The sequence below is a fragment of the Tachysurus vachellii genome, chromosome 8 (assembly GCF_030014155.1).
Source record: "Tachysurus vachellii isolate PV-2020 chromosome 8, HZAU_Pvac_v1, whole genome shotgun sequence".
NCBI classification, from domain to species: Eukaryota; Metazoa; Chordata; class Actinopteri; order Siluriformes; family Bagridae; genus Tachysurus; species Tachysurus vachellii.
The window spans coordinates 16,894,753-16,913,540 of record NC_083467.1 but is presented as its reverse complement, the minus strand read 5'-3'; the positions used below and the strand labels follow the sequence as shown (position 1 = coordinate 16,913,540).

The following is an 18,788-nucleotide window of genomic DNA, read 5'->3' as shown; positions in this document are numbered from 1 at the left end:
ATCTGTACAATATAGAAATAATTATGAAACAAAGAGTCATATCAATTGTATAGACATTTCAACAAGAGTATAGATATCTTTTTAATATAACAGTTTTTTTCTGGGCAGACAACTTAATACAGCATCATTGAGAATAATGACTTAACGACATATTACACATAATGACATAATGAAAGCAACAATCACACCAAAATATCAAATAATAGTTAAATTTAATACAAGAATGGTAGAATCAACATTTATAAACATCACTGTTGCTAGGATGCTAACACATTTTTGGTTTGCAGACAAGTAACACCGGTATTCACACACACACACACACACAGACACACACTTTCAAGATCTCAAAGCAGCTCTTGCTTTGTCCAAAATGTCCTTTCTTATCCTCGGATAGTTTGGATGTGCATCCAAGACCTGAAGGAACAAGATTCTCAGTTATTTAGCTTTTGATGTAATGTTTTCTTTTTATTCAGAAAACTCCTGTAAAAATTACTTACTTTGTGACAAACATCTATGGCATCTACATGCCTCTTTGCCTTCAAATAGTTGAAAGCAAGTTTGTACCCTGAAACAAATACTAAAATATCAATATCAACATCTTCAAGGTTCACAGAAATATACGAATAAGAATAACTGAAAACATACCAATGGTTGGATTTGTCTGATTGCCATATTTCCAGGCCAGTTCATAGTTTATGGCGGCATCCCTGAAAGATTGCTCCTTCTCCATGATGTAGCCCATGTATTCATAAGCTTTGCAGCATGACTGGAAAACAGATAATAGTCAGAGATTTATGACAATATTACTTTTAATATTACAGTTATAATATCTGCTCCTGATGTAGGCATGCAGAACTTTAAAAAATAATACCTGAAGTAAAATCTGATGCAATTGCATTTTCAGTGGAAAAATATGTTTAGAAAAAATACAAGACATATTATAAAGTTGATTGATTCAACTTAACATTCAGAATACACTGAATTTCTTTAACAGCATGCCTACAAATTATGAGGAAGATAGAAATTTAGTCCATGGCAGAGCCATTTACAACTATTTCCCCAAATGTTCAAAATAATCTGACAAAGACACTGTTCCCTCCAGGTATAAGCAAAGATCAAGGTCAAGGTATCATAACCACATTGCTAGACAACGCTAACCTTATTGTGGCGCAGGCAGCGTTTTAACAGATCTCCTGCCATGTCGTATTTTCCAGACTGGATGTAGATATCTGCCAGAAGCAACCAGCTCTTCTCAAACTCATCGGCATCAATAATGTTCCAGTTCATCTTGGCAATGCGTTTTAGCTGGTTCCTGGCTCGAGGAGTCTGTTTGAGGATCATGTAGGCTGTGGCCATCGCCAGAAGTGAAGGGACATGGTCTTTCTGTGGTTTAGGAGAGTGAGGAAGGAGTCAAAACTACAATGATATAGTCATCATAGGATCCAGTAGGACCCTGATCAAAATAAATCACTGAAGAAAAATAAATGAATGAATGAATGAATAAATGAACAAACGTAATATTTCAGTTGTAAACGGTGTCTTGTGATTTGTTTCTAAAACAGTCTGTTTTAAAAAAACTTTTCTTAGAAGGTGCGTTATCAGTGGTGTAGACTGTGACCCAAGCCCAAGATATTCAAGATATCATAGTTATGTTTACAAAGGTGTGTGGACATAAGTGTGTGTATGTTGACTTTTAGACCTTTTGTTTACAATCAATGCTGTCTATCAGGATTTTGCACACCTCATTGTTTGCAATCTCGATGAACACTCCAAGAGCTTTCTCCACGTTGGCCTTCTGCTTGGTAGCTAGGTAACAGTAATGCTCAAGAATACGTAGCTGAGTGTGGCCTTGAGGTGTCTGAGGCTTCAGCTCCTTCACAAGTTTCTCTGCTGTTCGCACTGCCAGCTGCTCTGACTCCTGCTTCTCTGTGGAGTTCCTGATATGGCAAATTATTAATCAGTACATAAAGAACCAGGTTTATTTAATTTGCTCCAAACCCTTTAACTAAACAATTGAAGTAGTGCATGAATCACTACCGATGTTTGCATATATGATGGTTGTTGCCTTGGTTTGAAAATGTTTCCTTAAAATAATCTTTATAAAACCTTATGCTTTGACCAATAAATAGTAGGAGCAACTTTTCAAAATATTTGTTCATATGCCATATACGAAATATTGATTGTATTATACAAATCTTGTATAATTTTACTTTCCATTTATCCCACTGAATACTCTACACCTATTTTGTGTAGTACCTCTGTATTTACTCACCCCATGTCTCCATCCAGGTTCTCAAACACCTCACCTCCCATCGTCTCATTATCCGGGTTTAAACAAATCTCAATCATGTTGTAGACTGCATTCTGACCCCAGTCATTGTCCTTACGAGCCTTATTGAAGTGACGCAAACCCTCATTTGGTTCACCAGTGTACCTGATACATACAGTTCAAGGATGTTAATTTCATTTCATTTCAGGTTGGACTATCTGTCAAAAAATGTTTGACAAATATTTTTAGCATCATTTCTGAATGTAGCATTGATATTTATGATTAAAAAAAAACTGATCCTGATCATCGGTCACAGGCAGTCTAGAGTCTATTCCAGGGGAGTCGGGGCACATGGTGGGGGTGCTCTAGATGGGCTGCCATCCCATTACAAGGCACAATCAAAAACGTTTGCACATTAAATTTAGAAATGCCTACAACACATTCATTCCTTCTTTGGACTAGGACAAAAAAACGGCATACACAGAGCAAACCTGTACCCTGCAGACTCAACATGCAACATGCAGGGTGGTGTGAGGCAAGCATGCCACCGTGCACCCAATGTTATAACATTAACCATTTAGAGAAATTCCCACACAATGGTTAATGGTTAATCAACAATCTGCTGTAAAAATCTAGATAGAAATATTACAGATTTTCACAAATGGAGAAATAAAGGGATGGAGATGCTTGAAGATGCTAAAGCTAACGTCTAGCAAGAGGTCACTACAAGTGGTAGGATTAGTAGAAACCTTACCACAAGTAAAGGCCTCTGCAGTAGTTGTACCCTGGCTCAAACTTGGCCCTTGGTGAGTGCTTTTCAGCCATATCCAGAAACCTGGGAATCTCTTCCAACTTGCCAGCTCTGCGCAGCAGGTCAATCAGCCGGGACAGTGTTGGATAGTTGTCTAAGGGAGATTAGACATGGGAATGACCTAAATAAAAAGCCACAGCAGGCCACCACATAGCTCTGTACTCAGGTTTCTCTCATCACTATCTCATTCTGATGTGATCCTGTGTGGACATGATAAAACCTGGGAAATGGCCAGGATATGGTAACTAAAAACTGTCACACCTGGTTTTCTCTCCAGCAGCTGCTGGAAGTGGAAAACTGCCTGCTCATAGTCCTGTTTCCTGAACATCAGATCAGCCATCATCTAAACAAAGCAGAGAACACAGATGAATTGCGGCTTGCAGACAAAAATATATTGAGCAAAATGTGAGGTATTGTTCAGAGACTAACCAGTGTTGCTGCCTCATTGATGGGGTCGTTCTTCAAAATGACACTACACTGCTGTTGGCAAGCCTCTACATCATCCAGAGTTAGATACAGCTGTGCTAGCTCCAACATCACCTGGAGAAACAGAAAGACAGGAAAAATAAACAAGTCAAGAGAAAGACATTAAACCAATGTCTTACTACAGAATACTTAAACCACATATTATGATGCAAAATATACAGAACACAGACTTTAAAATTGTAATAACCACCAAATCATTTAATATTTCATAGTAAGCATCCTTTTGACATCCCACAATAAGCCTTATCACACCCACAGCAGGAACTGAAAGGCTTCTGAGACACAGCTGCAGAGAGACGAGCACACTACACACACTGATTTAACCGTGCTGACCTTGCTGTCACTCTCACAATATACAAGCGCTTCTTTGTAGAACTTGACAGCTCTCTCGTAGCCGCGCTGGTGGCTGCAGTGCTTGGCAATTTCAGCACAGATTTCAGAGGCGAGCTGCTTCTGCATGGGTACGGCATCAGGCTGCTCCAGCTGAACACGCTTCAGCACCTTCGCCTGCACATCTCTTGCCTGATAAAACACACCAGTTAGTAATAATTCCTGATAGTAATAATAAATAAATAGATAGATAAATAGTAGATCCTGAAATATGCTGTACCACATGGACAAAGAACCAATCAGAAAAAATAAAAACAAAAAACAGCAGACTCACACGATGTAAAGAAAGCAAAGCTTCATCATTTTTATTGACTTTGCTTTGAATCTTTGCCAGCAGTATAAGGTAACGGCAGTCCTCTGTTAACAAAGGCAGTTCGTTCACTAAAAAACAGAAAATGATGCACAGAGTATTTAAGAGATGCTTAAATATCTGCTATAAAAGTTTGCTTACATTCAAAACCGACATTTTTATCATCTGTGTTTGTGTTAAGCAGGTTTTCATACACCATGCATTAAGGACTCACCAGGGTCGTGCGAGAGAGCCTCGTGCAGAACTTTCTCACAGCGTTCATACTGTTTTAGCTTCATGAGCAGTTCAGCCAGATCATAGCGCAAGAAACTCTGCTGACCACTCTTAAGAGCAGCCTCATAATAGTTTATGGCCTGAAAAAAAAAAAAAAAATTGGCACAGCAGGGTAAGATTCACAGGCACAGACACCAATGATTTATAATAGTTAATAATAGTTTTATTTACATAGCAAGGACACTTATGATCCAAGCAAATAGTTTAAAATAAAATAAAAAAAAAATAAACAATTAATGCACAGACAAATGTTAAAAGAGAGAAATTTACAAAGGGCTCACATGACAATTAGATGTATTGAATAACATATCCATGGATATGAAGATGGCAAAACAGGAACAAGTAATAATATAGTGTAATGGCATAACTTTGTTGTGTTTTTGAAATTTGGCTCTGGAAGGAGAGGCTGTTATAGGATCTGATGGGAGAGAGTCTTCCAAATTTTAAAAGCAAGTGCACCAAAAATCTACCATCCATTTCATTTTATAATTTCATTATATTTGTTATATGTTATGTTTTATACCCACTTCATTTTTTTCACTTTTGTTTATTCTCATAGTTTCCCAGAGCTACTAATTGTTTGGCCAACACCTTTATCCAGAGCAACTTACATTTATCTCATTTATAAAACATTTATATCGCATTTGAGGGATAAGGGCCATGCTCAGGGGCCCAGCAGTGGCAGCTTGGTGGTCCTGGGATTTAAACTCACAACCTTCTGCTCAGTAGTCCAACATCTTAACATCTAAGCTTCCACTTCCAATGTATGTTGTGTAAAATGTATAAGAATTTCATGGATATAAAACATACGAGGAGGAGTTGTCTGGTAACTAATTAAAAATAAGCACATTTATTCTGTATAAATTATATGTAATGGTTGATTTTTTATTTTTTATTTTATAAGTACAAATAAAAAGGGAGCACGGTGGCTTAGTAGGAGCAGTAGTAGGAGTGGTTAGCATTAGTAGGAGTGGTTAGCACGTTCGCCTCACACCTCCAGGATCGGGGTTCGAATTCCCGCCTCCACCTTGTGTGTGTGGAGTTTGCATGTTCTCCCCGTGCCTCGGGGGTTTCCTCCCCCGGTCCAAAGACATGCATGGTAGGTTGCTTGGCATCTCTGGAAAATTGTCCCTAGTGTGTGATTGCGTGAGTGAATGAGTGTGTGTGTGTGCCCTGCGATGGGTTGGCACTCCGTCCAGGGTGTATCCTGCCTTGATGCCCGATGACGCCTGAGATAGGCACAGGCTCCCTGTGACCCGAGGTAGTTCGGATAAGCGGTAGAAGATGAATGAATGAATGAATGAATGAATGAATGAATGAAGTACAAATAAAGATTCATGGCTAATTCAAGGCTTGTGTATACAATGTAGGAGAGGATGTTTTGGTGAACAGTAAAAGAGGAATGGTGTATGATTCTATGCTTACCTTAACATAGTTATGGGTCTTGACGAGAGCTTTCCCAATCTTGCTAGCCACAGCACCATCTTCAGGGTTTCTCTTCAAAGCCTGCTCATAAACCTCTATGGCCATCTCAGGCTGAGAGATCACATTTTTATGTTCAGACACAGCAGTAATCCTGATATTCCTGACTGAGCCACTCCTCTTAAATAAACTAATTTGCCAAACCTATTGCACTATAAATATTAGTACAGTAGTTTTGAGCAAATATTGCTTAAGAATAATTTCACATTGCCTATTTAATCCAACAATTGGGTTTCTACCCATTTCAAATACAAATAAAGTTTAAGTTTAGTACGTAAGATCGTTTAAGACCAACCTCTTGGATGTTCATATAGGCATCTCCTAACAATAAGTATGTATGTGAGCTGGGCATCTTTTCCACCAGATCCCTGTAAAAACATAGATATGTTTAGTTTTCCATTGGAATGCAATAAATGTGTGTGTGTGTGTTGATTGATGGACACAGAGACAGAACTAAAAGAAAGCAAATTTGAGAATTTCAGTGTCAGACAAGGCAGTGGATATGTCTTTTCTCATATGTCTTTTCTCATGTCCATCTGAGCATGTGAGATTTCAGATGGGATGTTTGTCTTTGTCAGGCCACAGTGGATTTGAAGCCAATCCCAGTGCAAAGACCAGGTGAAAGAAGCAAAAATTCACCTTGGATCAAAGTTCACAGTTGACATTTAAATATTGATATGTAGTACAGTTCCCGCTCACCTATAGCAGCTTACATATAGACGTTTCTCCTTCCTGTGGTTCAGGTAGATGTTTGCCATCTTCTCAGTGGCCTGCACAAAGTAGGGCTGCTCCTGTGTAATGTTTCTAAGCATGCTCAGTGCAAGCTCTGTGTCCCCACGCAACAGGGCAAGGTCGGCGTTAGCGATGGTGACACGCAGCTCTTCCGGAGAACCAGTAAACTCATTTATAGCATCCTGCATTACTTTAGCTGCTTCGTGCTGTTTTGTTAATGCAACAAAAATCATCAGCCTTTTGAGTTCATTTAAACACAAATATATCGAATGGAGTAGATAATGAATTTAAAATAATAAAATGCTTTATACAGTTACACTGAAAGCCAAGTAACTTTAACTTCTTATAACCCCAAGTGTTACCTGTTCGCCATTGAGCCAGAGTGCTTCTGCTAGCTCGAGATACACAGAAACACAGTCTGCAGTGCTGAGCTCCACTCTCCTGGCTTTGGTTTTGGCAGCGGACCCTACTCTTTTCACTCCTGGCAGACTCATGGCCAACTGAAGTGTCTGGATGGCCTCCTGCAGCTCACCCATCTTTCTTTGTGTTTGAGCTTTAATTAGATGATACAGAGGGTGCTCCCTTACCTGCTCCACACACACAGACACACACACAGACACACACACATTATATATATACACATCTTATCTTCATTCATTCATTTTCTACCGCTTATCCGAACTACCTCGGGTCACGGGGAGCCTGTGCCTATCTCAGGCGTCATCGGGCATCAAGGCAGGATACACCCTGGACGGAGTGCCAACCCATCCCAGGGCACACACACACTCTCATTCACTCACACAATCACACACTAGGGACAATTTTCCAGAGATGCCAATCAACCTATCATGCATGTCTTTGGACTGGGGGAGGAAAGCGGAGTACCCGGAGGAAGCCCCCGAGGCACGGGGAGAACATGCAAACTCCACACACACAAGGTGGAGGCGGGAATCGAACCCCGACCCTGGAGGTGTGAGGCGAACGTGCTAACCACAAAGCCACCGTGCCCCCCACATATTATCTTATAATATCTTATTATATAATATAACTATCTTATATAATAAATTATAATTTTCTTTCACTTATAGGTTGTCAATTATTGTGGCATTGACCTGTTTGTCCGTAATGTAAAAAAAATAAAAAAAAATAAATAATAGTCACCTCAAAATTGTGGCTAAGGCAGAGCTCTAGAGACTGAGAAGAAAGTTTAAAATTGCCCTGAAGGAGATGGATTTGTGCCATGAGGAGGTGGGAATCTGCGAAGGAGGGTTTCTGTTCCAAACAATGTTGCAGGCTGCTCTGAGCTGCCTCTGTGTTCCCTAAACAGGCCAAACATCAGTGTCAGCATAAATACTTGCAAGAGTTACAGGACCTCATTAGGAACCTGATGTTTGTTTCAGAAACAGAAACATTCACCTGACAGAAACCTGACTTTTGCCATCAAGAACACAGCCTGCAGGAGTCCAGGGACAATCTTGATGACCGTGTCTAGCACAGCTGCACAATGTTGTAGCTGAAGAGCAGGAGCCTGGCCCTGGGCTGGAGGCTGAGGGACAGAGAATATGAATATGAATATAAATAAACAAACAAACAAACAAATAAATAAATAAGAAAAAAGAAATGTCTATAGCATGCTACTAAACCTTATAATTATTAAAGCCTGTAATAGTCAGAGACTGTACAAATACAAACAAATCCACTCATAAAACCAAGTTTTCTTAAATTTGTCATTAAATTACAGTAAACATGACTTATAGACAACAGCTTTGACAGCTATGGTCTTCCATATTTTTTTTAATGGATAAGCTTCACAATCTCCAGACCCCACTTTGTGAACTAGGGCTCTAGAGACCTGAGCAACATTTAAATGTATGCAACCCAAAACATTGTACGTGGTTTTGCTTCATGGTCTCATCTGTGACTGAAAACACATCTACATCTAAGATGTAGCTCATCTAGGCTGTGACTTACACATCAGGAGGCACTTAGCATGAGTGTATGTGGAGATATCAATTCCATCGTATTCACTGGCAGTAGCCTAGGCCACCTCTGCTCACATAAAAGTGCCTGCTCCTTTTGGAGTGTAGTGTAAATATCCTTTTTTCCGACACTCCCTATTTTAGAGTGTTCCAAACAAAGCATAAAACTGTCTTCATCAGCGCCAGCACTGTTGTTCTAGACCAACAGGTACAGTTATTATGTATGCCTTGTTTAGTCGGATAGTTTCTTTATTAGCTGCTAAAATGATCCAGCTTTTGAACTGTGTAATAATGCTTGTGTGATACTCACTAGATAAATAAATGAATCCAAGTGGAATTAAGCAGAATAACCTGTGTTAAATTTAGGGTGTTATTTGGTATTTGAATTAGTACTAAGTGGTGTTAACTCATGAGGAAACTAAACACACAATTGCCAGCATGTTTATCAAAAAAGATATATGTATATTCTTGTAGTTACTCTTATTCCTATAGTTAAGGCAAAAATTTAAAAATGAAAAACATACAATATTATTTTGCATAATAAAGTTAAAACTTAACTTAAAAATAAAGGAAAACTTCTACTCTCAACCACATATGATGAAACAGTGTTTGGAGTAAGTGTATCCATCTGTGTGTCGGGTGAGACGGACCTTGGCAGGACAGAGTGCCAGATACTCCTTTGTGATCTCCAGCAGGAAGTCAGGGTTGAGTTTTTCATAGTATTCTACACTGAGTGGCAGGCCCTGGAGAGTGGAGAAGTGCGTGTCCACAGTGACATTCAGCAGGTTGGTTACTTCATGCTGAGACTTCCGTTTCCGAATAGCCAGGACTGCCCGCAAATACAGCAGCTCCTAATACACACAGCAACATACAAAACATCAAATAAGGATTTTGGTCCAGGACCAGAGGAGTTATCTACAATAGAAAATTTCATACAATTTTACTCTCTATTATGCCTATGACTTATATAACTTCAGTGAGAATTTATGCTAAACTAGTAGATGGAGACTTTGTGTGTACACTTCTACAGCTCTGCTGAACACATACTGTGCCTGACTGATGAGCTTCACATGTCTGAATGGAAGACAACATAAACTACAGATGACTCAACACAAGTGGCTGCATCAGTGAAATTCAGAGTGATGCAGGTAGTTCCTGACTTTATTGAAACTTTCTAGAGTTCCTTGGTATTGCAAATGGAAGAATTTGATAGTCATAACCAATCAGACCAACTATCAATATATAAAAAAAATTAGATTAAAAAATATATTTGAAGATACATCTAAAAAAAGTCAGTGTTATAGTCTGCTGCACTGAAATCTACAGTATGTTTTTGGTGACTTACAGCTGATTTGCCAATGGACTGCTGGATTTCAGTGAGAAACTCGAGCTGCTGCTCAGCATCCTGCAGATGACCCTCACTTAGTTGGCAATGAATAATCCCTGCAAAATATAAAGGTCTTTAAAATAGCTTATCACTCCAGATTGGCACAACAAAGTTCACACAATCTTAAGAAGATCGAAAGTTTGAATCCTGACAATGACAAAGCCATCCGTCGCTGAGCCTAGGAAGCAAAACTGGCCATGCTTAGGTCGGAGAGATGGCATACTCTCTCTCCCCTGTTAATACAGTGATGCTAGCCAACTGCAGACATCTGTGACCTTATGTATGCAGAAGAGGCTAGAGAGTGATCTCTACCTAGTGCATGCTGCCATGCAGAAAATGAGCAGGTTGGCTGGCTTTATGCACATCAGAAGAACCACATGTCCGTTGGTAAACTATTTGCCAAAGAATTTGAGATCTGACCATCACACTTATATGTGCTTGTTGAACATCCAATTCAAGATCTGGTCCCCCTTTGCCTTTAGAGTAATAATAATAATAATAATAATAATAATAATAATAATAATAATAATAATAATAATAATAATAATAATCCACATTAAAGAAGACCACTAGATTTTGGAGCATGGTTGTGGGAATTTCCAAATTCTACCAGAAGAACATTACTGAGATGTTGGCTGAGAGACCTGTGGAGCAGTCAGTTTTCTAATATACACCAAAGGTGTTCAGTAAGGTAGAGGTCAAGGCTCTCTGCAGACCACTCAAGATCTTCTATACCATGTCTTTATGAATCTCACATTTTACACAGACTCATTGACATGAAGGAACATGTTTCAGCCTCTTAGTTTAAATGAAGATAAACTGTAATTCTAAAACATATATTCAACACCTTTTTCCAATGTTATAGCAACGGTTTAGGGAAGAATCACATAGGTGTGGTGGTGAGGTGTCTACAGTAGCTGACCTATGTTAGGGGACACCTTGTTGGTGATTTGGCTGGGAATTGTTAGGTGACCAAAATGGAGAGAAAAATGGAGGGGCGGTATGCAGGTTTAGTTACACTCAAGAAATGTTGGATGCCATAACTAGTATGGTTATTGGGTGAGCAGTGTAGAAATAAAATTCTAAGATATTTTCTATTCTATAAGACATTTTCTCAATACACAATTTACACGACAGTATTTGCAGTGCACACAAAATATGGTGCCATAATAAGAGCTACAAATAAAAAAAAAAATCAATAATTAAAGAATAACCAAGCTCAGAGACAAATTAAGATTTGCAAAGGTTACAAAATTACAAAAGTAAAGCAATTACAATATTAAAACAACTACAAATGATTAAAATAGATTTTCACCTCCAATCAGTTAGTTGTTAGAGTCAATAAAAGTTTCATTAACATACTGAAAAATACTGAAACCTAGGAAATGTATCATTATGTAATATATGTTGATATCAATATTATAATGGCATATTCTCCAGGACTACGGTTGACCTTATGTTTAGTCATAAATATCCTGCCAATTGGAATTGGTGTAATTGGTGTATAAGAAGTGTCAATATTTAACTAATTTTATTTACCTCATCTTAGAAACACAGAATCTTTGACAATCTTATAAAGTATCTAGTCATGTAAAGAGACATAAATTCTGCTAAAGTTGCAATGATGCCTGTTGACTTTCTTCTGATTTGTCAGAGAGAGCTGAGAAGTAAAAGAAATCCAATTAAATTTATTTTTACCCATTAGAGCAGAGACACTGCTCTCATCCAATGTCATGGCAGTTTTGTACCACTTTATAGCCTCCTTGGCTCTACCCTGAAGGACAAGCTGGTAGCCCAGTTCAGTGGCCAGCTCTGCATCACTTGACGCCAGAGCGAATGCTCTCTCCACCAGTCTATGTGTGAGCTGCAGAATCTTTTCCGCTCTTCCACACTGTAGACAGGATAACATTATCAGTAAGGAGAATATGGTGCAATGCAGTAACTGTAATAATTGTATTAACACATACAGTCTTCAGTCACATCTGGCCATAGAGCAATATGGCAAAATGTGACAATCCATAGAGCAATATGGCACAATATGACAATCTTGTGATGATGTAGTTTATATTTATGTATCATCATTTATTCAGTACCAAATTTCACATGCAGATCCTCCCACAAGATGTTTAATTAGCATTGCTGAAAGCAGTCTCTAGTGTCAGCACTTTGTAATGACAACACCAATGATTTCTCAGATAAATATTTTTTTCTCAGTAAAAATTTTTTTTTTTTTTACTTTTATAACAAAATTAAGATGCTTACCCACGATTATGATCAGTGAATTCTGAAGAAACCTTACCCCTCGAGTGAAAGCTAAAGACATTCTGTAAAGAAGTTCTGGGTTATTTGGCTCTTGTGACTCCAGGGTGCTGATAAGGTTCACCAGCTGCGTCTCTGACTGCAAACACAGAACACAGCTTTAAATATTATTTTGCCAAATTTAACCAAACTGAGTTTAATTTTAAGTAAAAGGGTCGGTGTCAGACCTCTCCAATGTCGCCTTCTCGGCACAGCGAGTAGAGTGCTAGCATTCTCAGTCCTTCCAGGTTGCTTCTGTCTTTCTGAAGAAGTCTAAATATAAAAGTTCACAAACACTTACATATTATTATACACACACACATTCGTTTATAATATTTTCATAGTTTTGTATACCCACCTTTATCTTTTCGCTACAATTAAAAACATCACCAGAAACAGGCAAAAAAAATCTACAGAAAAATAGTTTTTAAAATATGCTTAATACAGTGAATGACAGGAACTTAAATAGTATTTACAGTATTGTACGCATTCAACCGATATAGTATATTAAGCTACACCACTTGGCCATTTTTATTATTTGTTGTTATTAATAACAGAACATCTATGATACCCAAGACACTAATTGTTATGTTGAAGTTTCAGGTATGAAGATAGTAACAGAATAAATTTCTTGTTTGTTTCTTGTTTCCGTTCTTTTCATTGTCCACTTTATGGTATATCGAACTTTCAAAATTCAACATTTGCAACATACACTACAGTAATAAATGCTAGCCTATAACTAGCCTAACTAGAATAGAACTAGCCATGAATTTTTCATTCTGTAAATCATTCTCATGGCAAAAATTCTCAAGGAATTTTAATTTTGGAAAGAATGCGTATGATTCTTTGCTTTCATGAGGAGCTGGTACATTGGCACTACCAAACCCCACACCACAGACTGAATGGTCTTTCTCCCCCTCACACACCCCCGGAGCAGTGCACTCTTAGAAATGTGTGGCTTTTGGGTTCAGCCTCAAAGGCTCCTTTGATTCTACCTCCCACTGGCCCTCGTCCAACAGGGAGAGGAGAACAGAACAATGACCCAGTCTTTCAGCCTGAATCTGTGGCATCACATTTGATTTTCATTTACACTCAAACACAGACTGACTCCCACGGCCCTGCCTTGGCCTAATGACTTTTCAGTGGTTTTGTTTAGAAATCAGGAACATACAACAGGCTCAGAGTATTTAAACTGCATATGTATTTTAAATCCAGTAGAAGCAGCCTGTTGATCTAAGGTCAAAATGCACAAAGCAGTGAGAGGTGATACCTCTGAGCAGCATTCACAGTTTGTTCCCAGTCCAGTAGGTTCAACAGTAGCTTCATCTTCTTCACCAGAGCAGGTGTGAAAGATGGGTAACTAACAATGACCTGGTTTACTGTTTCCAAGGCACCAGAGTAATTCTGACGAACCTCATTATACTGCACCTGAAAAAAAAACAAAAACAATGATAGAATATAATAGAAAGTCTCTGGAAAAACACATCAAAATTAAATAATCATGTGATTATTAATTTCCATGTTCCATATTCATATATCCATAATATTTTATCTTTTACAGCTACATGAGATACATGAGAAAGAATAATGGGAATACATTACCTTTATCCCAGAACAACATAACGAGCTGTTTCAACAAGTGTAGAAACAGAATACAGGAGAAAAATGCTACAGGTCATGTTTTGTTTGTCATAATTACCTTTCCCATCAGAGCAAAAATATTGATTTTCTCTTTCAGAGCTTCATCAAAGTATTTCCCAGATTTCTTGGTGTAGCCATCTTTACCAGAAGTCAGGTCTATCCATCCTTTCAGTATCAATCCCTAAAACACACACATTCCAGACAGTCTTTAATATATATCTATTGATAATATCTTTGATATCAGATTTGATTCAAAGAGCTTAATTTAGTAATTACAGCTGGGTGATTTGTCATTAAGTAGCCCTCGCTTGGAGCAAATAAAATATTATAATATCTTGTTATACTGTGTCAAACATTTGTAACGAAATAAAGTCTTCAGTAAAAGCAACATTAATCTATGTTGTTTCAGTGCTGAAATGTGGCCCACAATATGGTTGCATTTTTATGTATAATTCCTAAACAACTGTATCCCATCTACTGCTATAATGACATCATTCCCCTGTCCACCCTGTCCATCATTGGAAAAGGATCACCATACGATGTTATGTGAACAAACTAAATGTCATCAAATGTTCCTAAATTTAATCAGAAACCAAACAATACATCTGTATGGTAAGTGAATTTTTATATTAGGTTAGACTGAACTCTGACAGAGATAATTGCATTTGTGAGAAATGATTATATTGAGATCATTTAATTATTATATCTTAATACAAATCTTAATTTAAATCTTACATCTGTGGAGCCATTGGAGATTTTGATCATCCGGTCTACATACTCTCTGGCCTTATCATTCCGGCCCAGGAGCCAGAGAAACATCCCAGCATAATACAGAGCTTTCGGGCTGGCACTCTTACGATTCTCCTTAACCTTCACATCAAGTTCTTGGATGGTGTCTCTGTCTGAAGCCAATAATACAATTACACATTCATTATTACACACAAGAGAATGGCTTATCTACCCAAATTCATAGCTATACAAAGATATTACTGGTTTCAAAACTGACACAGATTGAAAAAAATGTGTGATAATGTGAGCAAGTTAGATCACCGGTGTCTACCTGGATTAGGTCTCTTTTTCTGGGCATAGACCAGAGCCATTAGTGTACACAATGATACATCTTTCTTATCCTTCAACTGTTCCAGCTCCTGAATGGCCTCTTGCACATGATCTACAGAATAAAATATGAGAGGACTTTAAACACAAACACACACATGCGCACACACACAATTTAGTGCATCATACCTGGGAGACGACTCTAATTACTCAAAGCTGTATGTGTTTAAAAAGAAAACTTTACAACACTCATTGGTTTATATACACTGACGGATGATATATAAAAGCAAAAAGCTGAATAAATGAGTGGAGTAATGCAACAATGCGTGTTGCATCATGAGGTCAGGTTTCTGTCTCTTTTTTCTGTCTCATTCTATGTGGATTTCCCCTGAGTTCTCCGGGTTTCTGTCATGTCCTGAAAAACAAACATGCTGCTAGGTAGACGAGCTATGCTAAATAGCTTCAAGGTATGAATGAGTGTTTGAATGCGTGTACATAGTTCACAGTCCCCGGTGTATATGTCCCTTTTCTAGAGATTCAGACCCACCATAACCATGAACAGGATTATGTATGCATATATGAATGAATCATAAGTGGAGATGCTTCCAGATGGCTGTACTGAATGATACAATTAATCAGTATACATGCCCTGTGTCATGTATAAGCATGCGGAGCAGGACCACTTCACTTCAATTTAAAAAAAAATCAAAATGACCTTAAATGCTGATTTGGCTTCAGTCACACTGCTAACATTTCAATAGGAATGCTGCTGACTGAAGTAACATCAGTATTTAGATCTGTGTGAAATATATCAGTAAATAGCGTTATAAATTGTATTCAGAAGCACACACTGAATAACTGTGAAGCTTGTGCATTAGAAAACAGGTGATCGAGAATGTCAGTGCAGCACATGATCAGACCATCAGCAATAACAGTTCATCTACAACCCCACAGAGAGGCCTTTATATTCACTAGAGCTCCAAGTGAACATCTTCATGCAAACACCAGCTGAGGGAATATCAATGGTCTTTATCCAACTTTAGAATCAGGTCCAATGTACATTAAAGCCGTTCTGGTGGCTTTTGGTGACACTACAGTTTGTTTGATTTTTAGTTTTATTATCATTTGTCACCCATCTACTTTCTTACTTGTTTTATTTAAACTGCCTTGTATTATATGTAGACTACTCTCAGGATCTTACATTTCTACACTTACATCAGAACTAACATCAGAAGAAGAAAAGCTTTGTCTCGTATTATTAAAGTCAGCACTATTTAGTGCTTTCATCGTACAGTTCATCCTGTTTGAGGACAACAGTATGTTCCTTAGTCTATCCCACTAGCAGTTCTATTGACTTTACCTTGCATGAGAAGGCCATAGGCGTGGAAAAACGTGTAGATTGGGCAACTGCTGAACTTTCGCTGGGATTCACTTGAAACTTTCAACAGATGATTGGAATACTTCTCCTGGCAGTAATAAATGATCAGCACCTGAAAAGATTTGGACCCGTTTATGTTTAAGAAGTCACATTTATACTTATCAAACATCATTACACACACATATACACACACACACACACAGATAGACAGATAAACAGACAGACAGACACACACACACACACACACACACACACACACACACGGATAGACAAATAGATAGACAGACAAACAGACAGAAAGACAAAGAAACAGACAGACAGACAGACAGACAGACAGACACACACACACACACACACACACACACACACACACACACAGACAAATAGACAGACAGACAGACAGACAGACACACACACACACAGACAAATAGACAGACAGACAGACAGACAGACACACAGATAGACAAATAAACAGACAGACAGACAGACAGACAGACAGACAAACAAACAAACAAACAGACAGATAGACAGACAGACACACACACACAAATAGATAGACAGACAGGCAGACAGACACAGACACACACACAGACAGACAGACAGACAGACAGACAGACACACGTACACAAATAGATAGATAGACAGACAGACAGACAGACACATTTTTTTTACACAACTAGTTTGCCAAATCTCCGACTGTAAGTAACTAAAAGTATATTCGTGTCTCCACAAATCCAATAGTGTTAGTTATATTGTAGTGTAAATGACAATAAAACATGTGTTTAAGACAGAATGCACACCGTTAGGATGCAGTGCAGGCTGTGGGACAGAAACACCAAAGTAATGTCTAACCTGTGTTATTTCTTCGTCCTCAACTTCAGTCATCTTTGTTCCTGTACCATACAGATACCTGCTGTAAACAGATTTAATGTAGCGATTGTAGAATTGCTTTCTGCCTAGTTTTTCGCCATCTTGGAGATCAAGCAAAGCGTCCTAGTAACCAAACAAGCAGCGCCATTTTTGTCAGGAAACAAGGAAGAGGATTAAATAAAAACTCCTAACAATTCGTTACAGGTCCACACGATGGCGCCCTACTCCTGAATAATTGTATGGAGTTAAGAGCTATGGTTGTGTTGTGTGACTTTTCTTCCAACCTTTTTGGAATCTTTTGACACACTGTTGCACCTTTTGTTTACATAGTTTGTAACATTTAATTTTAATTATTTTATTTGAAATTTTTCCCCACTTATATTTATATGTGTGTCTGCGTGTGTGTGCGTGTGTGTGTGTGAGAGAGAGAGAGAGAGAGAGAGAGAGAGAGAGAGAGTGTCTGTGTGTGTGTGTGTGTGTGTGTGTGTGAGAGAGAGAGAGAGAGAGAGAGAGAGAGAGTGTGTGTGTGTGAGAGAGAAAGAGTGTGTGTGTGTGTGTGTGTGTGTGAGAGAGAGAGAGAGAGAGAGAGAGAGAGAGAGAGAGAGAGAGTGTGTGTGAGAGAGAGAGAGAGAGAGAGAGAGTGTGTGTGTGTGTGTGTGTGTGTGTGAGAGAGAGAGAGAGAGAGTGTGTGTGTGAAAGAGAGAGAGAGAGAGAGAGTGTTTGTGTGTGTGTGTGTGAGTGTACCCCAGTACTGCTGTGGTACAAAATTATTTTATTAATTGTGCATTATCAAGTCCATATAAAAACATTTTAGAATTCCAAACATTATTCTTCTTACCCCATAAAAATAATATTACAGAAGACTGTTTGTATAGAAAGCAACATATTACATAAGAGGCCACTTCAAACTGATAATGAGTACTGGTGTCAAAGTGTCTACAATTACTTTCAAAACTGCGTAGATCCAAAATCAGCAAATATCTTGCTTGTATTTGAAACTTCAAGATGACTTTCTTTTTCTCACCTATTCTGCTCGGGACTTAACACTGATAGAAAGTGCAATATTTTGAATGAATGCAAACTTCGTGTTGGGCCGTGACCACAGTGATCACATGACCCACATCTGAAAGAAAGTCAAATTCTGCACTAATGCCTGGGGCTCCCATTTGACTCTAATGATAGTCATACCTAAAGGGAGTGCTACACAGCCTAATAAAAGGCACTCATTTGTTATATTATGCATAAAAAATAAAACAGTCTAGGCATAGGGCTTGGAGCCAAATTAATTTATTTCACAACTATTTTATTCATTTATCTTTAGTAACTGCTTTATCTTGGTCAGGATCCTATCATGGTAACATTAGGTGTGACGTATGAATTCACCCAGGATAGCATACCAGTTCACTGCAGCATGCACACACACACA

The 18,788-nt window shown here is 38.3% G+C and overlaps 1 protein-coding gene across 1 annotated transcript; it reads right to left on the bottom strand.

Annotated features, from left to right (window-relative positions):
- Nucleotides 1-105: 105 nt before the first annotated feature.
- ttc21b (tetratricopeptide repeat domain 21B) lies at nucleotides 106-17,509 on the bottom strand. Its single transcript, XM_060876632.1, has 29 exons — nucleotides 17,345-17,509; nucleotides 16,475-16,604; nucleotides 15,119-15,229; nucleotides 14,794-14,960; nucleotides 14,117-14,239; nucleotides 13,688-13,845; nucleotides 12,606-12,690; nucleotides 12,419-12,517; nucleotides 11,818-12,010; nucleotides 10,078-10,175; nucleotides 9,383-9,583; nucleotides 8,170-8,299; nucleotides 7,915-8,072; nucleotides 7,116-7,340; nucleotides 6,721-6,959; nucleotides 6,317-6,389; nucleotides 5,965-6,075; nucleotides 4,481-4,619; nucleotides 4,231-4,337; nucleotides 3,900-4,088; nucleotides 3,510-3,620; nucleotides 3,342-3,423; nucleotides 3,024-3,174; nucleotides 2,273-2,434; nucleotides 1,742-1,937; nucleotides 1,159-1,383; nucleotides 646-766; nucleotides 498-565; nucleotides 106-414 (listed from the first exon to the last, which is right to left on the bottom strand). Exons 1-29 carry the CDS (start codon nucleotides 17,375-17,377, stop codon nucleotides 337-339), a joined length of 3,963 nt encoding a protein of 1,320 aa, XP_060732615.1. The 5' UTR covers nucleotides 17,378-17,509; the 3' UTR covers nucleotides 106-336.
- Between the last annotated feature and the right edge of the window lie 1,279 nt (nucleotides 17,510-18,788).

Excerpts from the sequence above, each read along its gene's own strand:
- ttc21b (XM_060876632.1), bottom strand. The coding sequence starts at position 17,377 with ATGACTGAAGTTGAGGACGAAGAAATAACACAG. Across the intron at positions 15,230-16,474 it reads CTATGGCCTTCTCATGCAAG|ATCATGTGCAAGAGGCCATT; the intron begins GTAAAGTCAATA and ends TTTATTCTGTAG. Across the intron at positions 13,846-14,116 it reads TTTTTGCTCTGATGGGAAAG|GTGCAGTATAATGAGGTTCG; the intron begins GTAATTATGACA and ends TTTTTTTTTCAG.